We start from the raw sequence: 11009 nt of genomic DNA, 5'->3' as shown, positions 1-11009 counted from the left end.
TAAAATCATTTTATTTAAATCAATTTATCACTATTGTATACAAACGTTATAAAACAAATAAACTTCTTATTACAATTACAAACTGCAATCGTTTGGTCACATCTTTTGCAAATAATTGCGAATATCATCTACAAACTTCAGAAATTTTCGCTTCGAAAAAACAAACAGTTGATTTGCCATGTTAAGGGCTTCAACCAATAATGTGGGTGGAAAACAAAAATAAACATATTAACTATTACGTTTGATACTATTTATAAAAAATTATTTAAGATTTCAATAATTTAATCACATGCTATGATTTACCGAATGTTACTATTGACATCTATATCCCTTGACCCATACTAACAATATTCACAGATCTGTTGTTGCTTTGTTCAATAATACAATCAAATTATAAAGTGCGTTTATGTATATGCCGATGAATAACCAAATAGACCGGACATATCATTTCATGATTATCGTTTCTACTTACGAAATTGCTAGTTCACACATTATTTTGTACTGCTTTTCAAATTATCTACCCACTTTTCACGTTGAATTTTTTTATTTGATTATTTAATCAAGTTTTTTTTTTCTTGTCGAGCAACTAAAAAGTAATTTACATTTTTTTATGTCAACATTTCACGGATTTATAGATTTATAACTTAGAATCTACATTACAAACATTAAGCAGAATATAGTCAACTATTTATTGAATTTATAATCGTTGGTCACACTGAATTTAAATTACACAATCTTATTTCTTCTTTAAACCCAAAAACATTAAAAAAATAATAATAATAAAATCCTCGTACTAAAAACGAAATCTTATTTCTTCTTTGACCGCAATGAAATGGCAAGTAACATGCTTGACCGACTTCCTTCCCCCTCAAGGATATCATATCATATAAATCAGCGTCTTTCATAGATCCACACATGGCTTGTCGTTTAGTGTTTTTAAACATGAAAAAATGTAAAATAATGGACATCTTATATAAAGAAAACAACGTTATTATTATCATTAGATCACTGCTTCTCTTAAATCACGAGAAGAAAGTTAATATCATCACCATAGGACTAAAAACAAGAGTTTAACTACTAGAAACAAATAGATTCTTATCAGATTATATCATACGAAACATCTGTATTTTTTAATTCCACGTTTACAATAACTCCCCAAAATAACCTAATCCTCCCCCAATTCATATCCATATACACAACCAAATAAAACCCAAAATCGATGACAAATAAATAAAAGAGGATAAGCCCCTAAAGAGCTATATTCCTAACTTAACTTCTAAACACGCTACAAGAATTTTTTTTTTCTTTTGCAAAATCCAAATAATACTTTAATGATACTGGGCCTAACTTCACCTTTATTCATTTAGTAAAAAATTGACTATGCTAATGAACTATATGATCAAATACATTTCTATCCATCAAAGACCAAATTATCTCAAGTCAAAATCTGAGATACAAACACATACCACAAGTCAAAGATGCACATGCCTGTTTCTTTTTTCAGTTAACAGGTTTCATGCATTAAGCAAAAAGAAATCAAACACACACCAGTTATCAATTCAGCACCTTATCCATACATACATCACTTATTTGGAAAGAGAAAGGAAACAGGCCCTAAGAAGAAGCACATACCATATTCATATTGTAGAAACTATAATAACAGATGTCTTTCTTAGTTGCCAACAAAGATCTAAAACATATTGGTTTTTACTACTAGTAAGTAAAGTAAACTCAGATCCACAAGTCAGATAGGATAAGGCAGATGAGATAGAGAGTGAGTGATCATGTAGCAAGCACTTAATGGGTACAGACATCAGACATCAGACAGCAAGCAAGCAAGCAAGCAAGCAGAGTCCATTTATCACCAAAACCAAATAAAACCATTTGTCTTCAACTCAACAAGCTCTTAATTCTCATACACCTGAACCAAATACATCATTTAACTCAATCCACTACCATTCAAAACCAATCATAAAAACATTATCACATTTAAAAACAGCAAATAAGCTATAAAATATATAACTCTAACCAAAAAAAAAGGTGTAATGTTAGCTCACCATGAAAATGGAAGAAAACGTTTATATGAACTTGATGCTGAAAGCATTTAGCCCATAATACAAGCAAGGAGCAAAACAGATCACATGAAAAACATTTACTGCTACTTTTTCTTGCAAATAAAACAAAATGACAGAAAAACGGCTTAAAAGAAAAAGCCCCTTCACAATGTAATGCTTCAGTTCAGAGAAAGATGAAACTTTTAAAAAGATTATTAAACCCAACAAACATAACACTAAGAAACCTACACTTACTAACTAACAACTAGCCATAAAACTCAACAACTACCTGTTGAAAAATAACATCTTATTTTTAGCAAACATAGCTTACCAAAAGAAGAGCAAATAACACTAAACTTCAGACATCTACCACTGAAACAAATAAGCACGTAAAACAGTTGAATATAAGAACAGGTATAAACTCAAAGAAAATTTTCAACTCACAAGAAACTTATTAACGTGTTAGGGAAAACACAAATATATATATAATGCATATGCAAACATGCAATAAAGAAGAGGTCAATTAGTCAATAACTAATTACTTCCTAATAAAATGAGTGAATGAATCTTTTTAACCATTGCACTTGTATTTCCATTGCAATGCTTGGTTTGAAATCAAAAATCAAAAATACAAGTGTAATGGTCGAATTAGTAAATTAGAAAATTTAAAATGTGAAATGTGCATTAATGATTAACCTAATCATATGACTAATAATATTAGCTTAAGCAAAATAAAGAAGAGAAAACATATAACGTTACCTCAGTAGTAAGGGGGCCCACCCTGATACATCTGGCTAGGTGGACCTCTTGGACCAGCTGGTGGCATTTGTGAGCCGCTGCTGTATCCACCACCACCATAATTGCCACCATCACCACCACCATAACCACCACCTGAGCTAGGAGGAATTCTAGACGACCCATAATTGTTATACCCAGGGTAATCCCCGGAGGCAGCACCACCTCCATAATGTGAGCCACTGCTGTATCCACCGCTACCATAACCACCACCACCACCGTAGCCGCCGCCACTACCACCACCATAGGAAGGTGGGCCCTGATTACCATAACCATGACTACCACCAACTGTTGAAGGCAATGAAGAGTTCATCTGTGGATTTTGATGAGGAAGAGGACGCCCACTCGAATATCCACCATATGATGTTAACCCACCTGTAATCCACCATTAAAAGACAATCATGACTTCATGAGCTTGATAGATTAGTAGAGGAAGATAACTTTAACAAGAAAAATAACCTTACCCGGCATACCATAGCCAGTATTCATGGACCCTGGCATCGAACCAGATGGAGGAGCAGAATCAGGCATTCCAGTTGGTCCCTGAGGCCCACCTCCTTTCCCCTTCTTCCCATCGGTGGCCATTTTACAGTTAACTTGGTGTCCATCGATGTTCTTCATCGGATCAACGATTGAATTCCTGGCGCCTTCCTCCGTCTTATACACAAAAAACGCAAACCCCTTTTGTTTCCCGGACTGTTTATCAAACCCTAACGGCCCTTCTTCAATCTCACCATACGATGAAAAGTGACTCAACAATCTCTCCGACGAAAGTTCAAAAGGAACATTGCCGACGTAAATCTTCCTCGTAGACACATCAACATTATTCGAATCTTTAGCCGCTGCTAATTGCGCTACCGTAATACGACCATCGATCTTCTTGCTAGGTTCCTTTAAAGCCAAAATTGTACCGTCTATATGCTTAAATGTAACAAATCCATAACCTTTCGATTTGCCTGTGTTTTTATCGGTTATCACAATAGCCTCTTCGAGTTCTCCGAAACTCGAAAAGATCGATCGGAGCTTTTCACTGGTGGTTTCCCAACCGATGCCACGGATGAAGAGTTTACGTTGGGTGGGGTCAGAGTCTGCGATGGAGCGGACGGCATCTAAAACAGCAACATCGCGTACGACGACAGTTTGTAAGACGTCAAGAAGCTGTTCTTTGGTGAAGGGTTCGAGGATCTTGCGTGCATCTTGGGGACTGAGACTGCAAGAAGAGAGGGACAGCGGCGGAGCAACGACATCGTTGGGGCCGGCCGTTGTGTACAGAACGCCGTTCTCTTCCGTCTTTCTCTTCTTCGATAGCTCCATTTTTTTTTCTTGCCGGTGAACTGTAAACCCTAGCGACACAAAGAAACCCTATAGAGAGAGAGAGAGAGAGAGAGAGAGAGAGAGAGAAAGAGGAGTTAAAAGAAAGTGTACCTTCGTTGGTTCAACGACACATGGTAGAAGTGTGAAATGAAAGATTAAGATAATGAATGTAATATATTTTTTGAAAAATGTATAATGAATGTAATATATTTTTTTGTTTTTAGTTTATTCTAAGATCCCGACTCCATGTACGAAATTTTAAGGACTTTTGTTCGTTTTATAAGACCTACTCGATGAGTTGGAGGCCCTCAACTCGACGAGTTGGAGCTGAATGTGAAAACCCTAATTTTTAAGGTTTGCATCCTATTTAAAAGACTTAACCCGCATTCTTTGGCCTCCCTTATCACCTCATTATCCAGAGAAAGAAACCCTAGTCGTGCTTTACTACTTCCTTGTGTGTGTGAGCTTAGAAGGTCATTTTTGAGCTCTTTTGGAAGGGTTTTGAAGTTTGAAGAGGTTGGAGCAAAGGGAGAAGCAGTAGATCCGACATCTACTCTGTGTTAGCAACCATTTGGAGGTAAAAAGTCTTTACCTTGGCTTTCCATTTCTTAGATCTCCTCTTATGGAAGTATATGGTCATTTTTGGTGCAAAATGGAGTCATTCTCGGATTTAAGCTTGTCTAGAGGATGTGGTTTCAGATCTGGACACCTCTAGGCCACCATGAACATAAAGTTGCCCACTTTATCTAGTCTTGGCCCTCCTCCATGCCCTAAACCTCTTATTAAGCTTAGGTTTAGTGGTTTAATCCCTTTGAGGCCTTGCATGCACGTAAAGTTAGCAACTTTACGTGGTATCTTAGTCCTAAGAGGCTAGATTTGCAGTTTAGGGCCTTGGAGTCGACTGGAAAGGGCTAAACACGTTAAGACAGGAAAAATTGGACTAGTTGGATACGGGTTTTCCCGTTTTCTAGATTCTAAGTGAACTCAACGAGTTGGTTAAGGTTTTTCCGATCTTTCTGGACACTACATGAACTCGACGAGTTGTTTGGCAACTCGGCGAGTTGGCTCGATTTTTCACGGTTTCTGAGTTATGAAGGGACTCAACGAGTTGGGTCAACATGGACTGTTGACCTTGACCGATGACTTTAACTTTGACCATGGTTGACCAAGTTTGACTTCTGCGGGTATTTTGATAATTTGGGATTCTAATGGAATCAGTCATATGGTGGTTACACGAAGTTGAGTTTGGAGCTAAGAGTTGGGGTTTGATCTTCTTGATTCAACACTACTTGAGAGGTGAATTTTCCCCACTATACTAACATGGTCGAAGGCACCAATGTCGACCCTTTTGGATTGTTATCCTGGTTATCACATGATGATATGTTTAGTGACCTGTTAGATCTGTATCATGGTATATAAGATGATGTTATGTTTAGTGACTTGTTAGGTCGGTATCCTGGTATATAGGATGATGTTATGAGTAGTAATCTGTTAGATCAGTCTGACTATTTGTACATGCTAACATTTGTTGTCTATGTGTTGATTGTATGCTTGGGGGTGGGTTGAGGCGGTCCTGCTTTGTGATGTATGCCAACATACCCATGGCGGCCCGGATAGACTGAAGGTCCAATGGGGCGTACCAGTCAGGCCGAAGGCCAGGAGAATGGTCCAGATAGGCTGAAGGCCCGGTAGGGCAGACCGGACATGCTAAAGGTTCTGAGAGTGGGCCAGATGGATTGAAGGCCCGGTGAGGGCGGTCATTCATACTGCAGACTTTATACGCATGTTGTTTGTTATGATATTGTTCTGGTTTGTATGGCGTTGGTATTTTAGGGAAACTCACTAAGCTTCGGGCTTACAGTTTTGGATTTTGTTTCAGGTACTTCAGATGATCACGGGAAGGCAAAGGTTTAATCGTGCACCTCCCCACATTTTATGATTTTGATTTCTCGGATACTCTGATATGAAACTATTTTGAAAATATTTTGTAATAAATAATGATTTGTGGATGCTTGAAAAAGTTTTAAATTTTCATAAATTTTATGGATGTTACAAGTTGGTATTAGAGCCTTGGTTTGAGTGAATTGGAGGAACACTTGTGTAAATCCAGTCTCAAACTACGGAAAAAAAATTCAAAATGATTTTCAAATGGTTTTCAAAATACTAAAGGAGGATGCAGAGTGTACGATCAGTCAGAGCCAATAAGTAGACCCCAAAATACCATACGAATATTTGATATTGTGATATGTTAGAACAACATGCTAGTGATAGGCTAGAGATCTTCAGGAATTGCATGGTAGAATTTTCTGATTATATGATGTCTGATAGCCTAGGGATTTCCTTATATGAAATTGACATCATTATTGTAGTTGTTTAGTGTATGTATCATAGTTGTACATAACTAAGATCGTATATCCTGAGAATGTTTGGTTTGGCCTTATTACCTATCCTTGTTTGGTGAAGGGATTAGGGTAGGCTTAGGTATTCGAATGTCTACAGGGTCCAGTGTTATGCATGGCTAGCATACACGAGTGTTGCAGGGTCGGTGGAAGTTTCATGGATGAGTTGTGCGGGGTCAGTCAGCCAATTATGAGATATTTAGCCTTCCTCTAGGAGTGAGGATTGAGCGCTCGCCTATGCTTATGTATATTGTTAAGGCGTTCTGATGATACTTGAGACAAATATGGGTAGGTGTGGAAGGTAGTATGGGTCCGTACTGCTGAAAGCACATGACCCATACGCGTAGCAAGGAAGTCACAACCCCTAGGACTTGTTGGGAGTTGATTCCCTGATTATTATATGGAATGTCTGATATGTTCCTGGTATATTTTCATCATGGTGGTGACGAGGCGATTTGTGACTGGATCCGGATCGGGATCAAGAGATGGCAGTCAGGGTAGACCAGCAGTTCCCAAGACTATTGGTCAGATGAGGCCAGATGAGTTGGATGCCAGGATTCGGGAGATCCTGCATGATGAGGTTGCTACACTGTTCCGGGCTCAGTTGCTGGAGATGTTTGGGTCCATCTGTTGGATAATGTGTCTAAGTCCATAACTATTTCTGGTAAGTACTTGACCCGACCCGGCATGGTCCATTTGGGTTGCATGGCACCATGCAATTGGATAGACTAAATGAGAGAAATAACACTTGGAGATTATTAATATATTATAAGTTCTAATATATTAATAATATTATTTAATTAGTTTGATCAAGAATTAATTTAGAATTAATTAAGTGATCAAAAGATAACTAATTAAATATATGGGTTGATTATGTAAATCATCCATACCTTGTATAGTGGGCTAAGAGGCTCCATGGATTATCAAGTTGGGTTCCACCCATAGGATGCTCCATGGGAGTTACAAACCCATGGGTCATGGAAATGAAAAGTCATGACACATTAGGGTTTACATGGTGTAACCCTAGATGTGTCAACACTATATAAGAATCTCATTCTCCACCAAAATCGGCTACACATATGAAACAAGAGGGCTAGGCCGATTTTAAGAAGTGGGTGTTCTCTCAAAAGTCTTTCCAAGAGCATTTGGTGTTGTGTGAAGCATTTGAGGCATCACACTTGGGGTGCTAGGCTCACAAGGTTTCAAGGAACGTAAGCAACAACAAGGTAAGTTATTCTATCTTTCATTCAAGTTAAAAATTGTTCCCCGTGTATGTTAGATAAGAATATAACCTTGGAATTCAACTTTTCATGATAATTAGACAAACATAGATCCAAGGTTATTAGGGTTGCATGTACACTTAGGAAGTGTTAGAATGCTCAAAACCCATCAGTGGCATCAGAGCCTAGGCTTGCTTGTTTGATTTTTATGCAAACTACTTGAAAAAATCGAGTTTTCTGCTTTTTTCCCGTATGAACTCGTCAAGTCCATGGGGGGACTCGACGAGTCCATGACCAAATGCAAGCTACTCATCGAGTCAGTTCATGCACTCGACGAGTAGAGGCTGCAGTTTCAGAATTTCGATTTTGTTGCTGGAAATGGACTAGGAACATTACCCTAAACTGTTTTGGTGTTTTAAAACTTGTTTTAGTTGGTGTAATGTTCATGTTAATCCATTTACAATGACAAATTATCAAAATTACAAGTTTTAAGTGTAATTTTTGATTCATGAAAGTGTTCATATTCATGTTCTTGATCTTATGATGTTTAGATGATCATAGGAATTGTTTGTAACCTATGTGGGAGATTAATTCATGATCATTATGTGTTTTAATGGAGTCCATAACTCGTCCTCAAGTTATGGAAAACCAAAAGTCACTTTGTTTTTAAAACCACTAAAAGAACACATGGGTTATAAAAATAAAGAGTCTTCATTTTTAATACTCTAATTAACTCATAAGTTACAAGAAATGAAAAGTTTTGAAAGTTTACAAAACTTGCCCTCAAGTTTTGGAACAAGTAAAGTCTTGATAAAAACTTTAGTTCCAACCCTTAGAATTTTAAAAGTTAAAATTCAACCCTTATACTTTATAATATTATAAGTTAATAATATATATATATATATATATATATATATATATATATATATATATATGTATGTATAAGAGCAAGTCGTCTTACCGCTAGTACGCCTCATTCACGAAGCCGGTCTATAAGGGGGGGTATAAGGTTGTTGCTTATAAAATGGCAACTTAATGGGTGTCCACTCTCACCCACCGCTTCCTTGATCGGTGGAGGGTCGTTAGCCGAACGGGTAAGACAAGGACTTATAAATTCTCATTAAAAGTATGATGAATATTATAAAGTAACTAAATGCTTTATTAAATTCCCAATCTTAGTTACTTTAGGAAAAATGTGAATAAGGTGCTAATCCATGAAATTACACTTTACACTTTGTTTAAGTCGTTGGTGGAGCGTGTGTGGTTAACCGGCACACTAACTTGGACTTAACAAGGTAGGTAAAGGGTGACTTAAGGTTTATCATAGTATCAGTGGAGCGTGTGTGGTTTATCGGCACATCGGTTGAGTGATAAACTTTAAGGGTACCAAGTGATTTGCATGTTTACTTCACACCTCGTTTTGTGATCCTCGGTATCCCAGTCACAAAACTTGGAGGGCACACTCGAGATTGAAACATGCCTTTGAAAAGTTCATTGAATCTCAAAAGAATCTAGGAATTTCTAAAAACCAATCAAAAACCTAATATTTAATATCTTGTTTTTCATGGTGGAAATTGGTGAATCGTCATTCACCTACCTTTTAAATATGTTATAGCTTGGATTGCGGCATACCTCTTCTAAGTTATAATATATTGTGATTGGATCCTAGCCTTAATATTACATTTTGGTGTTTTATTAAGGACTCTCTTAATATCTAAACTAATCTTGTCCTCTTCCCTTCAGATGTCTTCAAACAATGTTGCTTCTGGCTCGAATCCTAATGGCTCCTTTACCCTTATGAACTTGTGTGGGATAGTCACTTTTGATGGATCCAACTTCAATGAATGGATCAGAAACATCAGGATGATTACCCGCTACAAGGACAAAGAATATGTCCTCGACAAGGAGCTTAAGGAGATTGATGAGACCACTGCAACTCCCCAGTAGATCGTTGACTTCCAGGCACATGAAAGGGATGCTACCAAAGTGGCATGCATCATGATGACCACGATGATAGCGAAACTCCAAAAGTCCTATGAGGACTTCTACCCTTTTGAAATGCACCAAGATCTGATGGAAAGATACCATCAAAGTGCACGACAAGAGAGGTATGAAATCATCTGCTCCATGATAACAACCATGATGAAGGACGGGGAATCCGTCATGAGCCACATGCAAAAAATGCAAAGGTATGTGGATCGGTTTCTGAAGCTTAATGTGAACTTCCCTGAGGAGCTTGCAATAGATATCATTTTGCACTCCTTACCATCGTGCTATGATCAATTATGCATGACATATCACATGAATAAGGAAGAGGTCACACTCAGCAAACTTCAGGGTCTTCTCAAGACCGCAGAAACAGGTCTTAAGGGGAAGTTGGTTGTTAACACTCCTACTCCAAACTCCGCCCCGGTTGTTGGCAATCGGGAAAAGTTAAGGGAAGAAGAGAAAGAGCTATTCGAAGGGTACCAAGGCTAGGACCCTTGATGGCTCTTCTTCAAGTGGAACCAAGAAAGGTTTCATCACTCCTTCTTCTGACCCAAAAGAGGTTGAATGCTTCTATTTCCATGAAAAATCACATTGGAAGCGGAGCTGCCCAAAATACCAGCAAGATGTGAAGGGTGGGAAAGTTAAACCCAACCATGCAGGTATTTACACTATCTTATCTAATAACTCACCCCATTCTAACTCTTGGGTCCTTGATACCGGTTGTGGTATTCATATTTGTTCTAATTTGCAGGGACTAAGAAGAAGTGAGAATGTGGAGCAAGGAAGAGTAAACATAATCATGGGGAATAGGAAAGCTTTACATGTCACCAAGATTGGAGTTTATACTTTATCGCTAAGTAGTGGGTTTAGTTTAGATTTGAATAAGTGTTGTTATTCGCCAGAAATGGCAAGATATATTATTTCCTTTCATGCATTGTATAAACAAGGTTTCACTTTTTCATTTGATAATGAAGTTGGTTCGATTAATGCTTTCTTTAATAATGTTCTTTATTTTAAAGCATTACCTTGTGATGGCGTGTATGAAACAGTATCTGTGGTTGATAACTTAGGAAATAATGTATTGTGTATTGATTCTGTTAATAATAACTTGGATAAAGCATCATTATGGCATTGTCATCTTGGACATACAAGCAAGAAACGCATAGGCCAACTCCAAAAGGATGGAGTCTTGGAGTCATTTGACCTAAAGTCAGATGATAGTTGCGAATCATGCTTAC

The 11009-nt window shown here is 37.6% G+C and overlaps 1 protein-coding gene across 4 annotated transcripts; it reads right to left on the bottom strand.

The window, feature by feature from the left end:
• Positions 1-665: 665 nt before the first annotated feature.
• LOC111884858 (UBP1-associated protein 2C) lies at positions 666-4392 on the bottom strand. 4 transcript variants are annotated; one of them, XM_042901057.2, is made up of 4 exons: positions 4275-4392; positions 3314-4192; positions 2814-3224; positions 1616-1921 (listed from the first exon to the last, which is right to left on the bottom strand). In XM_042901057.2, the coding sequence occupies exons 2-3, from the start codon at positions 4161-4163 to the stop codon at positions 2815-2817; spliced, it is 1260 nt and encodes a 419-aa protein (XP_042756991.1). In that variant the 5' UTR covers positions 4164-4192; positions 4275-4392; the 3' UTR covers positions 1616-1921; position 2814. The 4 variants fall into 4 exon arrangements, with proteins under 4 accessions (XP_042756992.1, XP_042756991.1, XP_023736936.1 ...); XM_023881168.2 differs by lacking the exon at positions 4275-4392 and adding an exon at positions 2386-2426 and having other exon boundaries at positions 3314-4268; XM_042901058.1 differs by lacking the exons at positions 1616-1921; positions 4275-4392 and adding an exon at positions 666-898 and having other exon boundaries at positions 3314-4268.
• Positions 4393-11009: the final 6617 nt, after the last annotated feature.

This window comes from Lactuca sativa, chromosome 4 (genome assembly GCF_002870075.4).
Source record: "Lactuca sativa cultivar Salinas chromosome 4, Lsat_Salinas_v11, whole genome shotgun sequence".
Lineage (NCBI taxonomy): Eukaryota > Viridiplantae > Streptophyta > Magnoliopsida > Asterales > Asteraceae > Lactuca > Lactuca sativa.
The sequence above is the reverse complement of the archived record's forward strand: the minus strand, read 5'-3'. Positions and strand labels throughout refer to the sequence as shown.

Bases quoted from the DNA above. Each gene is read 5' to 3' on its own strand.
- LOC111884858 (XM_042901057.2), bottom strand. From the start codon at position 4,163: ATGGAGCTATCGAAGAAGAGAAAGACGGAAGAGAACGGCGTTCTGTAC. The intron at 3,225-3,313 runs GTAAGGTTATTT...GGTGGATTACAG, and splicing joins TACTGGCTATGGTATGCCGG to GTGGGTTAACATCATATGGT.